Source organism: Photinus pyralis, unplaced genomic scaffold, assembly GCF_008802855.1.
Source record: "Photinus pyralis isolate 1611_PpyrPB1 unplaced genomic scaffold, Ppyr1.3 Ppyr1.4_LG1, whole genome shotgun sequence".
In the NCBI taxonomy this organism is placed as follows: domain Eukaryota; kingdom Metazoa; phylum Arthropoda; class Insecta; order Coleoptera; family Lampyridae; genus Photinus; species Photinus pyralis.
This window is the reverse complement of record NW_022170249.1, coordinates 66,586,743-66,611,584: the sequence shown is the minus strand read 5'-3', so window position 1 is coordinate 66,611,584 and position 24,842 is coordinate 66,586,743. Positions and strand designations below refer to the sequence as shown.

The window sequence follows — 24,842 nt, the reverse complement described above, 5'->3', positions numbered from 1 at the left end:
GGCAGTTTCGTAAAAAAATTCAGTCTTCTTGGTGTTGGTTTCCATGTCTCACCGGCAATGGCACGAACGAAAATGACGGATTTTAACACAAGTGATGTCGTCTTCTGAACAAAAGAGAAGTGACGTTCGTTCATATTACATCTGTGCAAATGTCGAAACCAGTGCAACAGGATATTTGAGGGATGACACGAATGTATAGAAAATAGGTCTTGTATATATGCTTTACATTGTACCTACCTATACAAGTTAGTTAAAAAGAAACCCATCGATTCATTTTGTGCAGATACCTACACAAATAAAATAACTAGAAATGCTTGTGTACTATAAGTCAATAATACATACAAATATAAAAAAAACAGACAGAATATTTTTTATTAAACATATATTTTTAATGACAAGCAATTGAGTCTGTCATAGTACATTATAATACTAAATACGAACTACATAACAATATTTTATCATTTATTATCAAAACAAAACGAAATTCATCATTATTGAACGGTACACTTATTGTACTATCATGCACGCATACGCTAAAACAATCGCTCACACCTTAATTTAAGTAACGTTTCTTTCTTAATTATCTACTAAATGTCATTGATTGTAATTTTGAATTAACATAAAAATAGGTCATACAATTACTAAAAATGGTTTTGTAGTAAGCACTTAATCAGTATTAATACGAACGATATCAATTACCCTGTAGGCATACAATTCGAATAAACTTTAAAGTCAGGAATATACTGCAACTCTATATAATTGATATATGTAATAGATCTAATTAAATAAACTAATTAAACTAAGGCAACAAACTGTAGCGCATATATTATATTAACATAGGTATGTAATAGAAAAAAAGGTCAACTTATTGCACATCATAATTTTGAATTATTGCCAATACGAGGACGGTCCGAGTTTTGCACGATTTGACTATAGTCTAACGACATAAAATCACATGGTTGATACTAAGCAACTAAGCGAGGATAATAAAGGATCACATTACCTTAACTAGTGTGGAAGACTTTGTAATATTTGTTGCGACTGTCAGCACAGGCTAACTAAATATATTTTAGGATTTAGACATTTAAGCACAGACAAAAGATCTGATTTCGTCTTTTATAAAGAAAATTATTTTATAAACGTTCAAAACATTTTATATTACCTATGAAACAATGACTACGCTGTGCAAAGAATTACTGCAAGAGCCAGAATCACACTATTTGAATTACTATAAAAAGATCTGATACCTCTCAATCTTGGATCGATTCGGCATACATATTTAACAATAGATAATAAAATTATAATATAGATAGGTAATAAAATTTTCATATGTTGATGAACATAAAATATATTACATTTTTAGGTATATACTATATATAATATATATTAAATTTAAATAGAGCTATTTATAAAGGTATCTCTTTTGTTATATATAATATAGATGTTAAGGAATTTTTTACAGTGCGTTATCTTACATACTAAAGTCGATTTTACTATAATTAATAAAGGAATTAAATGATTAGCTCTACATAATGACTCTGTCCGAAAGTTTGTCTAGTTTTTTCATGTTCTGGGCGGCCCATCGATTCGGGTATTATTCTACCGTCAATTGCTGATATTGGTGCTGCAATTGGTGGCAATTGTAAACATTCGTGCGGTAGCTGAAATGATGAAATTTACGCTAATAAAATATTAATTATTATTATAAATTGTAGTAGTTATTCAAAAGCTCAGATACAGGGAATTGTTCTGGGTACATTTTAAAACCTAGAACACCAACTATAAAACACATAAATAAGTTTTTGTCATTGCACAGCTGGATATGGTGTCTTTATTCTTACCATAGGTTGTTGAGGTTGTTGTGGCAAACCGGCAGAAGTCGGCATTGGCGGTGCGTAATAACTAGTAGGTGACACTGGTGGACTAGGATAAGGCCAATAAAATATTGGCGGCGGAAAAAATTGCCTCGGACCAAGACCCGGTGCAGCAATTTGTAGTGGCGCATATCCGGGAAAATTTGTTCCGGGATGAAATGCTGTTGGTATTATATTGCCACCTGAGAAATTAAAATAAAATGATTGATGAAAAACGATTACAAAACTGAAAAAGAAGGTCCTATATTTTCTTGATACATAATAAACAAGTCCAGTTAGTGCAAACTACAGAGATTTTACTTAAAAACAACTTCAGAGCATAGACATGATTATATTAACATGCCATGAGTGTAACTTGTTGATGTGCACATGGATCAGCAATTATCAGTATTTGGTACAGCAAACCAAAACATGGTACCATAACCCACATAAAAGAAAGCTATAATGTATGATTGAAACTACTCTATGAGCCTATGACAAAGAAGTGTTATTTTTGTAAGGTTGGTAATAAGTATAAATAGACTCACCACAGTGTAGCAGAAATTACCATTCCACCTTGTGGAGCCCACGAACACCACGAACGATGCCATGTCCCGGATAACCAACAAATCTAGCCCACAACTCCCGATTTGCTCATCTTGTAATACCAAAAATTAATATTTAATTAACACGCATGTGTCTCCAAGATGAGCAAAACAGGTCAGCAAAAGGAGATCTAACATTAAACCCAAAAAGCATTATTGTGACAAAACATTTATTAAAGTGTAAATTAATTAGAAACATATTGTATGAAGTAAGAGCTGCATACAGTAACAGAAATAAACAAGGTGATTCTAAAGTGAAGATCACTTTATACTTTCGCTAGATTTTGACTAGCTCAGGATATTTCAAATGATCGTACGAATGAATTCATATTTACAGTCGACAATGTTAGTTATATAGAATTAATTTAGTTTTTCCATTAAATAAAAAAAAACTACTAAAAAACAAGTACAAAAATCATGGAAAAACTAAATTAGTACCCAGCCATGTGTTCTAATCGTCCACAATAATAAGAGAGTTTAGATGCCAAGAAGCTTGTTAGAAACACCAAAACTTTAATCAAAATCTAGCGGAAGCCCAAGAGAATGCAGAAGGCTTATACTAACCTACTACCAATAATTTGCAAACCTCTTGTGAGATTTATGCGCTAACTAAAAAAAACAAAATGTACCCCATTATATAAAATTCAAAAAACGATAACTAAACCATAATTAATATACACATATATTCAAGCTGCCATATGGAGTCAATAACCTTCTCCATAATGTAAATAATTACTGTCAAAAATTCATTCAAAGACAATGCCGAAATTAACAAGTTGGATTTCCAATTGTCTTTCAATAAATTTAAACTCCTAAACCACTGTAAACAATATATTAAACCCAATCCATCCGTATATTAGTGGCAGACATTTTGTTACAACAAAAGCCTCATTACAGAGTACAACGTAACGCTAATTTCGTATTGTAACGGGACAAATACAATATAATTATCACTAACATAATTTTCGCGATTTAAAAAAAAATGAATAGTAATGAGTCAGAATCACTGGATTACCAAGTCTATAAATTTCACAGTCAGTGTAAGGCACATTACGTGTAATGGATAAAAGCATTATTTGTAGATATCTCAAAATAAGGCACAAGTTTGTCATGTTTAAATCGAAGAGATTTTCTTAAAACTAACTGGAATGATAAATAAGTCTTTTTGAGTGGAAAAATGGAATGTTACTTACGTAGGTAGCCTAGATTATACTTTATTTTGGAATGCAAAATTATACATTATGATAAAAAGTCTGATAAGGTAGGGGAACGGCGGCTCCTTGCTGATAGGCGCGTTTTGCAGAAGTCGCTTGTTCATTAAACGCATCGCCGTAACTACGCTTCACTGCGACGTGGGGGACAAAGGGAAGAACACCTTGCGCGCCACTGGGTAATAATTGTGACGGATATGCAACCGGCGCCCTCGGCATTCCCAATGGGGCCATCCGAGGGGGTAATAAAACAAGGGGCTGTTGATGGGGTAAAATATGCGGCATTATTTGCATGGCGGGTGGCGCTTTTAATAATGCACCGTTGGCTGCAGCGGCACCGATTGAAGGAACACCGTGGTTTAAGACCGCCAGATTATGATGTGCAATTTGATTCATTAAAAGTATGTGTTCATTTTGTGCCTGAACTTGTGCTTGTGCTTGACTTTGACGGACAAGCAAATTTTGTTGCGCGATCATTTGCGCTTGTTGCTGCGCTAATAAGGGTGAATTTTCCCACCCTGGCGTAACCACACTTTGAGATATCTGAGCAGCTGTTGATGGGGGAGGAGGTGGCGGAATGTTTGTGGGTGGCAACGGTGCTAAAGGAGGTAACATACCGGGGCTGAGCAAAGCCGGGGCGGCTTTTGCAGGTGACACTGGTGACGGTATTCCTCCAGTTAAAACGAGATTCATATCTTCTCCTGAACACTGGAAAACTTCTATGTAACGTTGTTTTTTGCCGAATATCATATAACGGTGATGTTTTTGTTGAGCCGCATTAAAGGCCGATTGCTCCGAATCCATTTGAATAAAAGCTTCGCCACTAGGTTGTCCCTAAAATAGTGATCAGGTAAGTTCTTTCATATATAACAAACACCTATTAGAGAGGAACACGCCCTACCTGAGCATTATATACCATATGAACGCCTTGCAAAATAATATTTTTGGCATGGTCACCCAAGAAGTCCAATATATGTTCTACTTGTGCTTCATAAGGAAGCCCTCTAAGTCGAATGCAGTCTTTACGAGTACCAGAGGTAATGATGTGTTGAGGCAATAAAGGCACTTGTGGTATTTGAGCAATCAAAGGAGCAGGTTGTTCATAGGTCTTGGGGTCTAAGGAACGATTTAGAACCTGTTGTACTTCGGCAGTCGTCGATCGAAAAAGTTCGATGTATCTCGATCCAATGCACTCTCTGTGCTTCGAAAGCGCCTTTGGCGCATCGGACTCTTGAGCAAATAAAACAAACGCATCGCCGGTTGCCCTACCGTCGGGTTTTTTCACAAACAACACCCCATCTGGCCCATCTAAGACTGTACACGGTTGTTCCCCAGAAGCGAAAAAGTCGAGCTAAAAATGGATTAAATGATTTTACTACAATTAAGTATCCCCTCAACTTACAACTTGCTTAGCCGTGCAGTCGTATGGTAAACCGCGCATACGGACTATAACCGAGGCACCTCTAGATAAAAATGCTTGTGCTTCTCCGTTAGAACCCCCTGCGACAGACAAAAAGTCATCTCCAGATGCTCTATACACTTCGATATAACGAGGTCCAATGTGATGTTTATGTCTCTTTAGTGCCATATCTCTGTGTTCTTGATTAATGAATCGAATTAAAGCTTCACCGTTCCGTCTTCCTTGAGGGGACAAGCACAGTGCTACACCGCCCCTAAAGAGAATGTAGTTTTTAATTTGAGCACCCAACACCAACTAATGTTCATTATGCTACCAAACATAAACTTTTGAAACGATGTGAATATGTACGAGTATTAAATATTAAGACGCATGAAAACAGTCTTAAAAGAATGTTTTTTAAGGTATCATTAGGTACAATATTTGAACATTAAATAACCAAACCAACATCAATATTATATTAACATTTAAATGCTACAATTCAAAACTACAGTAAATCATAGAAGCAATAAAGGCATCGTCTTTCTTATCAGTCATGATTATTACACGTTGGCGGTTTTAAATTTGTTGTGTTTAATAGTTTCAGATAAAGAAACCCACAATCCATACACACATATCTCACGTTAGCTACGTGTTACGATAAATCTACCTAGTTTACAGGTAATTGCAAAAATGTTGTGATAAACCCTTAAGAAGCATTCATTACCGCAAAACATGACGCCATTAGAGGACGTACCTACCTGCACCTATTATCAAGGCTATTACTAAATTACCTACCTACATCTGGGTACCTACTATAAATGCGATTGCATATGCACGAAACCGCTAAATTGGTTTTACTGTGCATAGAAACAATCACGTAACGAATATTTAAAGTAAACTTTTTAATTTCAGGTTAATGTACTGTAGGGACTACCTAGTATTTTTTCACAAAACGTGTTGTAACTAATTTACCGAATTAAGTGCTCATTTGCTTTGTTACAATATTCGTAAACAAAACGTAAGGGGAATAAATAGTTACATATCATATACACTGTTTTGGCATTCTGGGATTGCGCCAATAATTTAAATTTTTAGAAATGGAGAATTGCAGAATATAGATGCTTATATCGTTAGTATGGAAATAGGGTAACTCTTTTTACCACCTCCACGTTAGTAAGGGAGGCAGGTATTGCAATGGGGTAAAAAATGATTCCCTACTTTTTAACGGAAATACACGTTCTGAAGCACCAGGAACTGGAATCAATCTGTCTGTACTCCCATTTCCGGTTAAACGGTCAAACCGATTAGAACCAAATTTGGTACATACCAGGTGTGCACGCGAAAACTAAATTGACTTCTATTCGGCGTTTTAAAAGATATCGACTTGAAATTTTGAAATCTCATCAAGAAAGTGGGGGGGGAAAATTAATAGCATGAGATACCACCACAACGTAATATTCGCCGTCCCCAGTCACCCCCGGTCCAAAAATTCAAATGACACCCTGCATTTTTTTCACGTATTCTGAAAAAGTTCAGTTGTAGAAAAAATATTGTATATAACGCTAGCGCGCTTCGCGCATTTGACTGATATTTTAACTCGGCTTCGCCTCGTCAAAATACCTTCAGTCTCCATGCGCGAAATTGAACTTCGCGCTCTTGTTATATAAATAACTATTATGGATGCACCCAAAATCTTCTATGGCGACACTTCTTGCGCCTTTGTCGACGGTGATCATGAATTTCTTCCGTTCTTCTTCCATGGTATAGTTGACAACTGTTCAACTAGATCTAAAAACAAATTCATCGGAAACGTGTAAATGGTTATCGGTTTTGCGTCCGGGGATCTCACCGATCCGTTAAAAAAACGGATCGTGTGAAAGGGCTCTTTAAGCATAATCATAACTAATAGAAATACAGTAACCTCTTATTATTTATCCATTGCCGATATTTCAAATCTATCGCAAGATATAACTGTTTATTTGTTTCTAGGAACTCAGATATCATTTGGATTAGTAAAAAGATATCATTCATTATATATAGTTTATATTAGCAAATGCATGAGAAATGGCGGAAAACGAATATGTATGATTTTTAGCATTTATCGCATGTGCTAAGTTAAAGTTGCTATAAACTTGTTATGTTACAAACACCTTCGATAAGATAGCTACCTAGGTAAGTAATTTAATATTCAATACACGGCGATCTGTTCTATATGACAAAAACCAAGCTCAACAATAATCGATGCCAATTTATTGATTAAAATATTGCCCCTTCAATTTTAAATACTTAAAAAAATACTTAAATTGAACAGTAACTGACTGTCATTACAAACTGGTACTTGAAAAAATGTAACCAATTTTTGAGATATGAGACTGGAGGCCACTGTGGTAACTTGGAATTTAAAGGGCAGCAAAATGGATTGATCACTTGTGAAAAGAAATATGACACTGCAAATAAAAATTAGCATAATCTACACTCTATATGTACGAGTAAACAGTATACCCAGCAAACATTTAACATTGCGATTATACAGTGTGTCAATTTGAAAACGTAAGTACCACCCTGAATATGTGAGCCGCAACAAAATATATATCTACAAAAAATCAGAAATCACGTCTAGTTTATATTCAACGGGGATATTTTATTGGTCGGTTAGAGATTAAATTGCATCAACCCTTAGCAGGGATAGAGGCAACCCCTAAAATTTAAATGTGGAAACGGGGTCTAGTGACCCCCCCCCCCATTTTATTTTAAAAACCATTTTTCAAAAGTATTATACTTTCTGTTTATATGAAAAACTTAAGATGAAATTACTATACCATGAATAATGGCAAACCATTTAGTGAAATGCCTAAAAAGCTTAAAATGTAGGCGAACAAAATGCAAGCGAGCCTTTCTTCAAAAGCAATAATGAGTGATGTTAAGATCACTGTTCATTTATTACTTCCTTCAAAAGATACAAAATGAAATGGATGATCAAGAAGTCCATTAAGTTAGTTCCCTCACTACAACAATTTTTTTTCTAAACCATTTCAAACCTTGCTCGAGTATTCTCGCCTTTAGGTAGCGCTCACGAAGCGCTTCGTCTGGTGAACGCAACGCATCCATTTTGTTAAAAGAAAAAATTGCACGTGGTAAAGCGACACGGAATGCAATTAATAATTCAACGCACTCATAAGGGAAAATCCTTTAGGACAATCGGTCGGGGATTCAATTTGCAAAGTCCACGGTGGCAGCTATACTTACTGTAACAAAGTATGAAAACAGCGTCAATCAAAGTTACAGGAAAAGGCACAGGAAGACCGCCAAAAGTTGATATCAGTGTGGGCGGTAACAGAAAAAGAATTATTAGAACAAAAACGTTCTGTAAAATTCCCCAAAGGTGTAATGGTGTGGGGCAGTATGTCTGCAAATGGGTTGGCAGGTTGGCACAATTGCACTTTATAATTTTAGAACACAGTTTTTTGCCTTCACTTCCATCATTATCGCCTGATGGACTGATGCAAACATTGTTTTTCAACAAGACGCAATTGCATCTCGTCACACAGCAAAAACGACTAAGAAATGGTTCCAATACCACAATATTAGTGTCTTAGATTGGCCTTCCGGCAATCCAGATCTCAATGTCAGTGTGGCATGAAATGAAGCAACGTTTGCGTAATGACCCACAACGCAATATTGCTTCTTTGAGAACAATTTGGACATTCATGTCACCAATGTCAGCAAAAAGAAGAATTTCCCAATAGTAAACTACGTTTTAAAAATTAGGCGCTGTCTCGGTGTCTTTTGGTAGATGCCAAACGGTAAGTATACTTTCGTCGGAGAGAAACCTTTGATTAAAGAGATTCGTGTGTTACTAATTGATTTTGATTTACTTTTCCACTCGATCGGACGATTTGCTTTGTTGTTATGAAATGTATTTTTGAAATATTTTTTTTGTAACTATAGCACCAAATTGGCACTTAATTATAGATAACAATTTTGGTGCCAATTCATTATTTTCCTACGATACTTTTTTACTATTGAGGGGTATAGCTTAATGTTAAATTAGCCCCACCAAAATAAAGTTTTTTGTGGTCAGTGGCCAAAGCACTAAATTTTTATTATTGGCGCCCAATACTGCAATGGTTTAGGAAAATATTGGATGTAGTGGTGGGAGGGGGAAGGGGAGGGGTGGACATATACATAATTTAAAAAGTATCAATGTGAAAACAAAACATTTCTGACAGTTCAGCATCTTCGCAGGAATCTTGGTTTCTACATCTACTACCTGTTACATCGCTTCAAGGGGAAAAAGGCCATCAATATTCAAAATGAATGCGGGTTATTGGTCGATGACGATTAAAAAAATAAATATAACTCGATTTAAAATAGACACATATTGTTTATGTTAAGCTAATAAGGGGACAATAAAACGCACGTGTATGTTTTGATTTGGACCAGCATTTCTCGACATAAGTAAAAGAAATTCGAGCAATCCGTCACTATTTTAATAATAAAGGTACCTCTACCTGCCTTCAAGAAAAGATATTTTAAAATTTGTACTTACTTGGCAACATTCAGTCCACGAAAAAATTTTGCTATATCTTGGTCACTACTTTGCCAGGGTAAACCTCTTGCTCTCACCACACAATTACCATCTATCTCATCGTCCTTCGAGCTGCAACAAATCGAAGCAATAATCTTCAAACTATTTCGAGATAATGTTGATTAGTGTTATACAATTCTATAATACGTGATAATGATATAAGCATATGGAGCATTTTAATCTTTTACTTCATTTGTCAATAACCAGATTAATAATACTAAAAATGGTATTTCATTATCGGGTAAGAAAGGTTTTTAATAAAAAAAATTAAGTAAATATGTAAGGATATAACAATTTTTGGAAGACGTCATTTTCTTTTATTATGGTCATTAACTCATTGCCACGTCATTAGTGTCACCAAAACAGAATTACAGTATTTAAAAAATACCGTTCTAAAAGCAATTTTCTAATCGATGTTTAAAGGGTTATATGAATATCACATTGAACTGTAAAGATACCGCACTGCCGTGATTCTGATATAAACTGGAGTCATATCGCTCGCTTATCGCATAGTAACATAAAATTTAAAAATTTACGTATTTTCACTATAAATGTGCCCAGAAATGGCTCGTAGCGTAGTATTAGTATCTAATTAAGTAATACGATAAACAATCAACACAAATCGACACAGAAACACCTTTAAGCGCACTACTCACTATTTTGGAACTTACTTTCAATAACAACACGTATTAACTTATCAGAGCATGTGCATAAAGCTGCCTCTTTACACAAAAGAAAATGAAATGAGATATTTTCAAGTTACAATTTAATAGCGCACTTGAAGTGGGGAATGAGAAATATCGAAAGGCTATTGGTTTATAACCAATAATTGATAAAAAAATGATAAAATTCAGACGGGAGTTATGAAATGTTAGAATGAGCTTGGTCTATTCTCACAGTAGCTTCTTTATCTAATACCTGCCGAACTTACTTATATCCGATAAACGTACAGGTAATCCATCAAACGTTTTTCTTATCAAAGATCATGCGCACTGAATTGGGTATATCTTCACAGTGAACTTTCAACTGACAAAAGATAAAAGGGCAGTTAAGAAATTCATGCAAGGAGTCACGAAGGGTTGGATTCATTTGAAAATCAGGATATTTCATTCGTAAAAAGGGAAAACGCTAATGCGTATTACATTTCAATAAAATATACTCATGGCAGATGACTTACTATTACTACCGTAAAGCGCAATCGGTAAATAAGCTAGCCCAGATTGTCAATAGAAAATAATCGGTATCGATAAGAACTACTGATCTGCTTGTTTAGTTGCTTATAAAATTTGATAAAATAACGTGTAATTAACCAAAACTTCGCTTGCTCGAAGATATAGCTCTTATTAGTTCAAAATGACTTACAATAACAAATGTTTGTCGTTATTAATCGGTAATTTTCTTAGAAGATTTTTTTTGCAAGAATTCGTTTATCATGTGATATACGTACAGTTTCGAACAATCAATATTCATCGTAAAAAAGTAGGTACCAAAATGTATTGTTAAGTTACATTTCTGAAGAAATGAAACAAAAAACAATAACAACCCCTTAACCTAAACCATTTAGATAGTAAAAGTTACAATTTCTTTTTTGTTTCGTAACTTCTTCCCGTTTCTTTCACGCTACCCGGCGTCTTCAAACGACTTCAGATCTTTGTCATTCCTGCTTCCTGAGTATCTTCACGCATTTGTCATGATTCATTCTCCTCTCTATCATCTTTCTTCATACACTTCACACTTTCTCAACATTCCTGCAATTTCTTCCCTTCCTTAGTGCTTCCTTTATATATACTGCCAGAGTTGAACTGGGTCAACTGGGTCACTAAATTAAACTGGGTCACTGGGTCGCTGGGTCACGTCATACTCTTTTCAGTTAGACCCAGTGACCCAGTTTGACCCAGTGACCCAACTTGACCCAGTTTGACCCAGTGACCCAGTTTGACCCAGCGACCCAATTTCACCCGGGGACCCAATTCGACCCAGTCACCTAGTTTGATCGAATAACGCAGTTAAGTCAGTGCCCTCGGTTCAAGTGTACAGATTATGAAATAAATGAAATGCTGGTTTGTTGAAAATAATACTCGATTGCTTGACAACTGCCATTTCTGTGATTTTTGTTTTAATACTGCCGTAAAACACTTTCCATGTCCCGAATTGTATTAGAATAATGTTATTTCTTTGCTTCATGGCTTACCAGTTTGCTTACAGGTGTTCATTCACATTTAATTTTTTTCTACTAGTTAGCTTAATCCAAATAAATCTTTTCTCTAAATACTTTCATTGACTACTTGACTACAAACTATAAACAAATGCATTTGATTTTTTTAGGTATTAGTTCTCTTGAATGAAATTGGGCTACGTGCTTGTTGCCGAATATTATTGAGGAAGTTTTTTTTTTAAATTAAAAGTTACTTGAAATTGTTTTGGATGATACCTAACAATAATTTAATTACTGGGCCACCGGGTCAAGACGGGTCACTGAGTAAAGCTGGGTCAAGATGGGTCACTGGGTCAAGCTGGGTCACCGGGTCAAACTGGGTCACCGGGTCAAGCTGGGTCACTGGGTCAAACTGGGTCACCGGGTCAAGCTGGGTCAACTGGGTCACCGGGTCTGTAAACTAACTGGGTCACCGGGTCACTGGGTCACTCTATGCTTGACCCAGTCCAACTCTGTATACTGCTTTTACTTCATGCTACCTTGTTGCTCCTTTCGGGACTTCTTAGACTTATTATTATTATTATTAAATTGCTTTATTGGAATCGTCAGGACATTGTTAAGTACACACACACATGCATACACAATAATACTATCTTAAATTTAATAAAAAAAAATGTAAAATATATTAGAGAAAAGAAAAAAAAAGATTTTATTCTAGTGCATAATAATAATAATAATCTTTATTGTTCCCTTGACATGTATATCATGAACAAATTAAATTAATCTTCACTAGCAAGAAAAAGAAAAAGAAGGAAAACCATCTAACATAACATTCGAATTTAAAAGAAAAGCACGAGATAAAAAAACAAAAAGTATAGCAAAATCAATATCTATTCTTCGGCTGTACTCCATACGAAAGAAAGTAAATGACTGTCATTTTCTTAATTTATTTGTTTTTGTAATTATTGTTATTATGTCACTCATTCAACAGAAATGATCTCAACTTCATAGCCTCCGTTAAAAAAACCACCACGGTAAAAAAATTGTTTCTGTTTAAATTTTGTAATGTTGTAAATATATCACGTTCTGGAAAAATAGTAATGAGCTCTTTTCTGAGAGGTTGGTATAGTGGGCACTCAAAGAAGAGGTGTTGGAGAGTTTCGCATTGATGTGTGTTGCATATAGTACATATATCTGTGATTTTTATTTTATAATTGATTTTATTGACGTACATTACTACCATATCTTTATTGTGAGTTTTAATTTGCATTAAGGTTCTTTTATATTTCAAGGGAATCGGCAATCTTATGATGGAGACTGATGTGTTTGTGAGAGGGTTTTGTTTCAGAGTGTACTTATACGTGTTACAATATACACTCAAAAGTACTTTATCCCAATCATCGTTAGCATTTTTTTTAGTGTATTTATCAAGGGTGTCTAAAATGTAACTGCTATCTACCCCTTCTGGGTTAAAGTAATCTTCGCGAATGCTCTCTATGAGTTTTTTAATTTGTGTGTACCAGTTGCTTTCTGGATTATTAGTGTGACAACTATCACTGTTTGATACAACTTGAGGATAGAATCCCAAGTGTCCATTTTAGCCGTGTTTATTACATTTAAAATAGTGGCTGAGCTAATTTTTGCTTTGCGTATTCTGTCTTTGGCAGTGCATTTGAAACTTCCGTTAAAGTGAAAAGTTAACCCTAAGTAAGAATGAGAGTTTACTACTTCGATAGCGCCATTATTATACAGAAAAGGGTCGTCCGCCGCAATACGGTTACCTTTGCGAAATACAATAATTTTTGTTTTATCCACATTAACAGTTAGGCTGTTAAGGGAGCAGTAACTTTCTAGTGCCCGTAACGCTTTTCTCATGTTTGACGCAGACTTAGCAAATATGACCAAATCATCTGCGTACATTAAAAGTCTTATATCTGTGACGGCATCTAAAGGAGCTCCACTTATTCCATAATTTTTAAAAAACGCTTCCATGTCTGCTGTGAACAACGAAAAGAGTAAGGGGCTTAGAACATCACCCTGTAGCACACCTTTGGTGATATTAATTACCTCTGATAGACGCCCCTCTTGCTCGATCTGCAATGTCGCTTTAGAGTAAAAACCTTTTATTAATCTTATGAGTTTAGCACTTAGGTATTCCCGTTTGTGAAAGTTTTTGCCATAAAAGATCGTGTTGAATTGAATCAAATGCCTTTTTAAAATCAACAAATAGAGCGTACATCCTTTGCTTTTTTAAACGAATATTATTAAAAATAATTGCATTCAGTACAAAAATATTGTCTTGACAGTCCCTTCCTCTTCTAAAACCACACTGACTTTCTGGTAATATTTGAGATTCTTCTACAAAGTTCGATATTCTATTATAAATAATGTAGTTAAATATTTTGGCTATGTGATTCATTATCGCAATCCCTCTGTAATTGTCAGTAACTGATATGTCACCTTTTTTATGCAAGTGTATCATTTTAATTTTTGACCACTGATATGGTATCTGTTCTGAGTCTAAAATCCTGTTGAAAAGACGTAAAATGTATGTATGCCAATTCATGCTCAAATTTTTCAAAAATTCATTTGATATTCCGTCCAAGCCCATCGCTTTACCTGTAGGTGCATGTTGTAATGCTTTATTTAATTCCCAAGAAGTTATCGGTCTGTCTAAAAATGGGTGTAATACATCGTGCATATTAAAATTTAAATCAGAGTGAATGTGTGAATAAAAATGCTTATAAAAATTGACCCACCTCTGTATTTCAATGACTGGGGCACTTGTGATCCTTGTTCTATTTTTTTCGCGTTTAAAAGTCTGCCAGAATGTATTAGAATCCATAATATTTGTAATACGTGACCTATAAAGGAGATTAAAATCGTGTTTCTTTTTTCTACAAATTGCCTTAAATTGTTTTTTTTGCTTTTATAAAATTTTGCAGATACACTTGACCAAAGTTATGACTTTTAGCTAATTTATACGATATTCTAACTTCGTTTTTTTGATTTTTACACACTGTGTCAAACCAAGGTTTGTTGCTCCCGCGTATAGTTCGATAAGTTTGACTGCAGTGTTGTAGGCCAAGTAATTTCCCTACTTCATTGATAGCTAAGTTTAGATTTTGACTTAATTCATTAACGTCTTGTGAGTCTTGCAAGGAAGAAATTCTATATGACATAGAAGATATATTTACATATGCGTTGCGTTTATTGTCATTCCACCTTAGGTAATTTTCTTTTCGGGGTATTATTATGTTATTGGTGAGATGGTGACCAGATTTATCTGCAACAGAGTTCAAAGTGAGTGACAAGGAACAAGGGAAGTGATCGGAATGTATTTCGTTTTCATGAATCCTAAAATCTTTGATTAATGAAATGGTATTTGTGCTTACCCATACTAAATCAATTACACTTCCTCCAGAACTGCTCATATAGGTAAGATTTCCGGTACTGTCTGAAAAAGATCGGCCATTCAAGACTATAAAGCCAAGATCCTCCATAATTTCAATTAAAAACTTTCCTTTTTGGTTTTTGGTTTTATTCTAGTGCAAGTGTGCTAAAGTTTTATTAATTAATTAATCTCAAATGAGCCTGACCCAAAGGCGAAGTTCGGTTAAGAATATATGTCTTCGCCGATCTTCCACTTAACCCTCAAAAAATTGTAAACTTGCTGAGAAGAGGAACAATCACAAGGATAATTAAATAATCAAAAATTGTTAAACATACATATTGCAGCCCGAACAATTTACAGCATGGTAAACACTACATAATGATAGGTGCACACCGAGGTTGTATACGGTAAGGATCTCACGACATAGACCTTCGTATTTTGTATTTAAATGATTTTAAAGGGTATAATTTTAAATCGGGAGAGAGGGCATTATATAGTGAAGTTATATTGTAGGAGAAAGATCTTTGGTAAATTTTTTTTGTTTTATATTTAAATATTGGCATTGATAATAGCCCCTTTCCACGAATATTAATATTATGAACATCGGTTCGATAGCGAATTTTTTCATGAAGGTATTTTGGAAAGCCTGTAGTGATTATTGAGTGATACATGCAAAGTGCATGTAGTTTTCTTCGCTGCATCATATCTAACCATTGCAATTGTTTCAGTTTTTTGGAAACATGCTCATGACGTCGAAGACCAAAAATAAATCGAACGCAGTCGTTCTGAACAGTTTGTATGCGACGAATGCTTACGGCATCCAAACATGGCCCATATAGCGTATCGCAAAAGTTAAAATTTGACAACACTAAAGCATTGCATAACTTTTTCTTGGAGTTGAAGGACAAATAATGTCTATGTGGATATAGGGCTTTTAAGTTTCCGTATGCTTTACGTATACACATATTAATATGCTCACGAAATCGCAGTTCATTATCCATATGTAAACCTAAATTTCTTCCTACACGCTTTATTGGTATATGCACATCGTTAATATGTAGTTTTAGCTGAGTACACTCATAATTACCAAAGACTAATGCACTAGATTTATTTGGGTTTATCAATAAGTTATGATCTTTAGAGGTTTTGTACAACATATTAAGGTCTTCATTAATTTTATTAAGCGATTCGTCTATTGTACTTGCAGGGAACGATAAGTATAGCTGAGTATCATCAGCATAAAGATGGTAGCGACAAGATTTCAAAACTTTATGTAATTGGCTGGTATATATTGTATACAACAATGGACCTATAATTGATCCCTGAGGAACTCCTGTTTTTACATTTATCAAATCCGAAACCTTATCATGTCCTAACTTAACCATTTGACACCTATCACTGAGAAAACTATTAATTAGTCCAACGGCGTCCATCCCAATACCTATATGAGAAAGTATGGTTAAAAGCAATTTATGATTGATAGTATCAAATGCTTTGCTATAGTCTAGTAGAGGCTCGTAGAGCAGGAGAGGAGGGAGAGGCGGTAGTACACGAGTGAACCTCAATAAATCCTCTTTCCGAAAAGCTACTGTAGCCAACAAGGGATCGTTTAAGGTCCTGCCAGACAGAACGCGTCTCTATAATATCTGCATTCTATGTTCAGGCCGCGCGAGTATTCTCTGACAGGTACAATACATGTAGATAGAATACAAATATCGCAGACCGTTAACCGCAGATCGCGCTCTGTGTGGCAGGACCCCTATAGTGGGGAATGTATCGAGAATATACACCAAATAAAAATCACAGATACGACCATTTTGATTTTATACCATCCAAATCATTGTATACAAAGATCTAGAACACCGATGTGATTAAATAATGATGGCTAATTTTTCAAACGTTGTATAATGGAGTCAACCGCCAGAAGTAGATTTGGTTATTCTGACATTTAAATCAATTAGTTACTGCTGGAGTACAACTTGAGTTGAGTAACTAATTAACAACATAAATGCTTAAACCTATTCTCAGATCTGCATTGTTTTACGGTTTTCCCAAATGATTAAGAAATGATTTAATTACTCGGTTCTAAATGTAAGTTGTTTATAGGTATTCATGTGTCTGTAATGAGCCATTATTTATATAAAGACTTGTCTTTTCAACCGATTATATTTTTACCAAATTCGACCAGTCATTTCATCAATGGCCTAGGAGAAATCCGAGTGTTTTTATATAAAGGGCAGGGAACACGAAACAAAGCTATACTCTGATAGGTAATAGTTATTTACATATGAGTATGGTAAATCAAGGTTTACGTTAACGAGTAACGTAAACTGATTTGACATACAAATAATGTAAAACATTTTATTTCATACTGCTCTATTTCTATTAAAATACCATTTTGATTAGAACGTTGTAGGTACACATTAAAATAAAAGCAAAAGTCGATCACTTGATTTGTTTGATGACAGTAGTTTGACAAATATCAATGCATACGTTTAGATGGATGTCAGTTGTGGTTGCTAGGCAAAATTTCCAGTCTGGTAAAAATTTTCAGTCTGGTAATAGTTATTTACATAATAAGTCATGAAAGTGGTCGTTTACATGACGCGGAGGCTTATTGAAAAGTACGAGGACGCGCAGCGTCCGAGTATCTCTTTAATGCCTCCAAGTCAGGTGGACTCACTTTCGTGACGTATTATGTATAAAATTTTACCTGAACCCGCAACATGTAGAAAACTTTTCCAATTAAATTATTCATGTGTGAAATTTTGATACCTAATCACGCATGCTAAAATCACTTAATTGTTTCCATAGAGATTTCAAAATAATTAAAACAGTCAGTGTCATTTTTAATGCAGTTTGCAGTTTATGCTTTGTACTTTTCAACTATACAGTCTTTATAACTAGGTACAAAAGCAGGTATCAGTGAAGAAGACTACCTATGCAAGACGTTGTTATACCTAATGTAGCCGAAGCTGCGGCCGCCGTAGTGCAATATTCGCTCCCCACAAAGTCAAAAAAAAGGTACGAAAAGGCGTACAAACCTTTTAAGGACTGGCGCAAAACTAAAGGAATAATTACTTCCACACATATTCCATTAATTGCTAGTAATAAAAAACCATTATCCTTTGTGTAGGTATACTAATATTTAAAAATATCCACATAGTCTGCATTATAATTATCCAATCGTTGATTGAATATAACTTATTCATTATATTTTGCATGTAGGTACTAGGACTGTAATGGGCGTCAGGCAAAAATATTACAGTACTAGTCAGGTAAAGATCAACTTTCTAATATCAAAATAGCCCTGAAATTTAGATTTTTTTTGACGGTTTCAGGTAATAGTTATTTACATATGAGTATGGTAAATCAAGGTTTACGTTAACGAGTGAGATGTTTACTGCCGAAGCGTAGCTGAGGCAGGAATTTCGAAACGAGTAACGTTAACTGATTTAACATACAAATGATGTAAAACATTTTATTTCATACTGCTCTTTTTTCTATTAAAATGCCATACAATTTTTGATTGGAACGTGTACGCGTTCAATTGAAAGCAAAAGTCGATCACTTGATTTGTTTGATCTGACAGTAGTTTGACACATTAATACATAGGTTTAGATGGATGTCAATTGATGTTGCTAGGCAACGTTTCCAGTCTGGTAAAAATTTTCAGTCTGGTAAAATACGATTTACCAGACTCAAATCAGTCTGGGAAAGCGGCGATTACTAGATAGTATGAAATAAAAACTATTTTTCAAAAACGGTCGAACTCTGCGCACAATCCCTATACGTTTAAATGGCAAGTAATACGTCGTTAGAAAAACTGCGCCATTGGTTAAAGCGTATTTTCCATATTATGCAACATCCGACAAGTATAACACCAATATTTAATACTTATATATTTAGTAAAAATGGTTCATGAATGGCTCGATTGCTAAAATTAAACGCATGCGCAAGTCAAGGGTCTACAATTAAAGTGCTCAGTCATGTAGCTTAAGCCTTTCCATTTATTAATTCGGATTTCGGAAGTTGCGTTACAATAGTATATTACATACCAAGCTGCGTAATGGCAAAATATTAGCGGCGTTTGATTTGACAATCCTTACTGCTTTACAACGCTGCTGTTAGCTGTAGTGTAGTAAGCTTTGGCCGCAAAGAAGGCGATAGTTAGTAAGACATTGTTTACTGCACTGCAACAGAAATGATGCATTAAGTCTTATCTATGCAGATGCGAGCGCTTATTTCGCAAATAATTAAAATTGTTTAGTTTTAACTTGTTAACTTGTAGGGGCGCAGGTTTTTTTTGGAAAAAATTATTTACGCATCTATCTCCTACACGGTGGAGGGAAGGTACCAATCGAGGTACCAATATGGTTCTTTTGATTTATTTTATAGCTATTAGTAGGTAGCATATATACCTACTTTAATTGGCTCTTGTATTTCCAATATTACCTACAACTATAGCTTGACCGAACCGATTCAGCACCTACATGGAAGTTCATTCATCCCCAGTTGAAGAGTTATTTAAACATTTCGAAAAACTTAGAGACGTTGCAAAAAATTGCAGAACACCCGAGATGGCAAAGTCCTTAGACAAATTTCGATTCCGATGCAAATATTAAATTAGGTACATTCACAGCGTTAAACAATCCCAAGGAACCCGTAAAATCGGAGTTCAGGCCACTGCATTCAGCCGAAGAAAATTACGTCCTTCTGCGCTTGAAAACAATCAAACAAAAAAACGACGCCACAATCTGGGGCTGAACATAACACATAATAGACCAAATGCAAAATGGCATTAACATTTTTTGTGTTTTAAATTTGTGAATGCATTCAGTTATTAAAGGTAATTAATTTTTCTTATTCTCATTGTTTACTCTTCACTTCAGTCGTCACTTGTATAAGGTTACAATAAATCAAGCACATTGTTTACAGCGTGGTAAATAATGTCCTACAAAACATCGCCTTCTTAGCGGTCAAAGCTTACTACACTACAGCTTACAGCAGCGTTGTAAAGCAGTAAGGATTGCCAAAGCAAACGCAGCGTACATTTTGTCATACCTTACTGCAGTGCAATCTGGTACTGCGTTGCACCGTAGTAAACAATGTCTTTACGCGAACGGGACCGTCAAAGGGAATGTGGTAGCCCCCGACACGATCTTACTGATGGTGGAGTCAAATCTTCAAACGCGAATTGCGGGTGAACGGGACGTCGGAAGTGGGTACCGTTAAAGGGAATGTGGTAGCCTTCGACAAGATCTTTTATTCATGGTTGAGTCAAAAGTGGCTAATAGAATAGTGTCCCTTCGGTCCCACACGAGGACTTTGATAATTTTTTTTATCTATTGGACGTGCTACGGCACGGACATGCGTGTCCAGGCCTTAAATGGGATTGGCGAAACTACATCAGTGAAGTGAACCAAAGTTGCACTGTTTTGGTGCAACCGGCCACAAGAGTTAAAATACCCCATTTTTAATAACGGCGAAATGAAATTCTGTCTCCATAAGATTAAAATTTTGTATTATTTTGTATTATGTATTACCTACTTGTAGTAAATTGACAGGGATTTCTATATAAAAATAAGCAAATATAAGAAATTCTATCAAAACCAAAGAGGTAGTTAATTGAAAATTTAGTACCTACCTTTAAAATCCAAGGGGAAATATGAAAAATGTTTCGAAAACGAGCCAACGAGGAAGTTTTGATTGCATATTTTTATGATATTTTATGATACCTACCTTTTGTCCAAACAGTCATAATCTAAATTTGCCTGGTTTGTAGTCAAAATCTATAAAAGCGTCAACGTTGTGGTTGATGTACCTACTCCATGATCAAATGCCTTCTATCTATTCATGAAGATGACAAAACGTTGACATGTAAATATAAGAAGCCTATTGCTTTTTTAAAACGTCAAAATGACAACATACTATGTTCTGTAGTGAGTATTGAAACGTTAATAAGGCATGGTGGGTGGCACTCAAGTAGGTACCGTTGCGGAAGTATATGTTGAAGAAAGTATCGAAAATAAAATGGAAACATCACATCGGATTTTCAATTTTCATAATGCTCAACAATTTCCACCAGTATCAGTTCATTGACTCTAATTTGCCATCGACATCCGGAATAATATCAAGCAATAATATTATTGTGATGTTTCCTGCGAAATGTTACTTTGCAAGCTACCTTTTCAGATAAGACTTGTACACCAGGATCTTACGATAAGTTGCAGCAGTCGCCTAGCCTTTACATTTTCTAATAATAATTACACGTTTAATTTTTTTGGTAAATAAAAATTTAAAAAACTAATGTGACATTTCATTTTGAGAATTTGATGGGGAAAAGTGCTGCTAACGAAAAAAGTTGCACTTTTCTTTATCGATTTTGATGAAACAATGGCGCATATTTCTATTAAGTACCTACACGAAAAAACAATATTTTTACAACCTTTACATTACTTATATGATTCAAAATCAAAATCGTAAGCGGCGTAATGGGAACTTACCAGATTCCAGGTTCCAGTATTAGACTAATCGTTTCCGGAATTTCGAATCGATGCCCTGAAAAAAAAGTGCAATTAAGCATGTTTGATTAATTAATTATAGTTCAGTGTAGATACAAATAATGATGATTAATGAATATTTGCAAAAGAAGAAACAATAACTTGCACGATTTACACAATTTGTTTCGCAAATGAGTTTCGTAATTAAATTTTTAAAAAAACTGTTGAAAATTATGAAAAAAAAAGCAATTAGACAAAACTTACCGTCCCTTATTAACCTATGTACAATGTTTATCATATCTTTAGCCTCTTTTTTGTAAAATTCATTTTCGGATTCTGGTTTTAAATCTATATCTATTGGGATATTAAGTAAATATTGAACAATGTAAAAAATGTAAAACTAATAGGAAATAAACAACCATACCAATTTTAGAGGTGAAAAATCACATTCACAACATTCAACAGTCACATCCGAAACGCAATGCAAACATATTTAAAGATAAGAACGGAACGGGTTCAAGACTCACACAGGTGCTTACTTTTCAATTAATCATTTACCATATACCCTACGTGCTTCTAAGATTTATAAGTTTTGCAGTTCATTCGTTAATAACGTACGTCAGTTATAGCTCGAGTAAGCTGAAAAACCACTTTTGGTGCTTTCAGTACCCTCTATCAGATATTGCATAAAACGGAACTTTTATTGCAACTTGCAACTACAGTCGTTTTTCGTTTATAAATACAATGCTACAGTATAATGTACATACATAGTTTGTGCATTTGAATACGTTTTCACCGAGTTATGCTAGATGGCAATCCACAGATTCAAATAAAATTATCTCAGAAACGGTCTTTTTTCACTTCAACACTACAATCGTTGAGTGAAGCCTAGATCCTTCACTCAACGCTACAATCTAATGTAAAAGAAAAGAACACAATTTTCTTTAAAAGTGAATGAAAGAACTTCTTCTTAGCCATGAAACTTTCTTCGTAAAAAATCCAGCTGAGAACAAAATATGAAAAGTGGGCCTTTCCTTTGAATCAATATGTATTTGCCAATATCATCCTCCCTTGAATATAATTGTCGATAGAATTTCCCCAGCATGTATTCATTTTATAATGTCTTTTTTTGTATAAATCCCGTGAAGGAGTCAGAAGTGTCTTAAAAATTTTTGCTGTGGCCAGCACAGATACCATCCACACAGCTGCGCGTGAGATTCTGTCCAAAAGCTTTTTAGCTCTGCCTTTTACCATTGAAAAGGCTTATGTTTTGTATGGGTATGAAGTTACTGGTTAGTCGAGCAGAAAAGAAGACAATTGGTGTCGCATCAAGTAATGATTGTCCGGTACTCAATCGGTAAATTCAGGAAAAGTCGCGGATACTGTCGATGCGGTACTTACTTAACAGTGCGCAAGGATTTTGTTCATTCGAATCTAATTTTATCGCATATCGCCCGTGATGGTATTACACGCATGTTATAGAAAGTCTACGTATGAATAAGGGCTACTTGTGTTTTACATACATATATGGCGTTGTACGGTTATTATTTCCATTGTCTCCGATGGTTGCAAGGATTGCGAAATCTGTGAATTTTTTGTCTAAGAATATGTGTACACAATTTGGTTCCAATCAGTTCGGCCGTTTAGCCGGAAATGAGAGAAAAGACAGACCGACCGACATCATCGAGAATTTGTTTGATTCGGATTCGTTGTGCTTCAAAACGTATACCTACTTCTATCGGGCATTCCATGTAAAGGGATTGAATTTTACGTATTTACAGTTGACCCAAGACACACACACAACACAATCTCTAATTAAGACCCTTAATTGTCCTCGTCGTGATTGTGACGAACGCTAACCTCTACCTAACTACCCTTTTAAATCACTTTTAAATGTAAAATCAACCGCATCATTGATATCTTTTCATACAAGCTAGAAATAAATTTTCTTGCATTCCAACCCTGAGCCCGCTGTCGGAAGATAATGTCACACTGTAATGGATACCAGTAGTGCAGCGGAGAGAGCCGCGAAATCGTTCAAAAAATTTTTTCGGAGTAGAAAGAATTGGGACCCACGCCATTTTGTTCTAGACCACCGAAAGTATTTATTTTCTCAGCAACTTAGTAAGCGATATACATCAATAAGTCCTTTTGTAAAATGAAAGTACATTTATAGCGAATCTAAAGCATTCATATTTACCTACCTTGTTATGCACAGTTTTTAGAAAAATGACCGTCAACTTCCAAAATTCGTGTAGCAGATGAAAAGTGCGTAACTTTTTATTTCACGACATCGATTTCCAATATCTATTCATAGCTCATTCGATGTTCCAAAGCATTGTGATTATTTTATTTCCTATAACATTACCGTGAATTTTTCATAATAAAAAAGTTACGGCCATTTAAGTAAAAACCTACCCACCTCGCCGAGTCGGGAGTCTCGAGTGAGACGGAGAGGGAGGGATAGTCAGCAGCGTTCGCTAAACAAGGAGAAGAAATTTCTCTCCGAATACCAAAACTAGCTATTTAGGCCGTTTAGCGTTTAGAAATGCATTCCGCCGAATTGCATTGTAAAATCTCAAACAATTTTATTCATTACCTCCATGTATCTCAGTTCTTTGGTGAAATATATAGGTACAAATAGGTACCTTTCCCTGTAAATTTTAGGGGTTACTCCACATTAGGTATCTCTTGTGCTGTGCTGTATATTGCAAGATCAGCAGTGACAACGGTATGATTTTGTCCCAAAGATTCAGGCTTGTTTTTTGATTTCACTAGACGATGGTTAGGACAGTATTGTAGCTCGTTGGTGGAGAATTCAAAAACGGCATACATAGGTATATTGAATGGTAGATACCGGAACTTACTTAGGATTATCAGCATAAACTTAGGCTGTTAAAGTCAGTTATCTGGTCGTTATCTAGTGATAGGTAAACGAGGAATTTGGATTTCTTCTGCCGATGTATCTCGCTTTTGAAAAAGGGCTGTGCGTTGAATTTTCTTCGTCTGTTTCCACAGAATATGGCCTACTTATTCTTAATCTGTGACTGTTTCCTCATTGATGTCGAAGTTGCTCGCTGTGATAAAATTATCATTTTTTATTTGACAAATTTTTGTGAAATGTAGGTAGACAC

The 24,842-nt window shown here is 35.1% G+C and overlaps 1 protein-coding gene across 2 annotated transcripts in view; it reads right to left on the bottom strand.

The window, feature by feature from the left end:
* Nucleotides 1-365: 365 nt before the first annotated feature.
* LOC116159947 (RNA-binding protein fusilli) overlaps nucleotides 366-24,842 on the bottom strand; it is a 49,799-nt gene continuing 25,322 nt past the window's right edge. Inside the window, exons 3-10 of one of the 2 annotated variants that reach the window (XM_031473058.1) lie at nucleotides 21,973-22,062; nucleotides 21,712-21,766; nucleotides 9,618-9,728; nucleotides 5,072-5,342; nucleotides 4,571-5,020; nucleotides 4,287-4,503; nucleotides 1,842-2,056; nucleotides 366-1,661 (exon numbers count right to left, since the gene is read on the bottom strand). In XM_031473058.1, the coding sequence (XP_031328918.1) occupies nucleotides 1,512-1,661; nucleotides 1,842-2,056; nucleotides 4,287-4,503; nucleotides 4,571-5,020; nucleotides 5,072-5,342; nucleotides 9,618-9,728; nucleotides 21,712-21,766; nucleotides 21,973-22,062 (1,559 nt within the window). In that variant the 3' untranslated portion in view covers nucleotides 366-1,511. Of the gene's footprint in view, nucleotides 1,662-1,841; nucleotides 2,057-2,289; nucleotides 4,504-4,570; nucleotides 5,021-5,071; nucleotides 5,343-9,617; nucleotides 9,729-21,711; nucleotides 21,767-21,972; nucleotides 22,063-24,842 lie in introns of those variants that run through there. The other variant, XM_031473057.1, reaches the window with a different exon arrangement.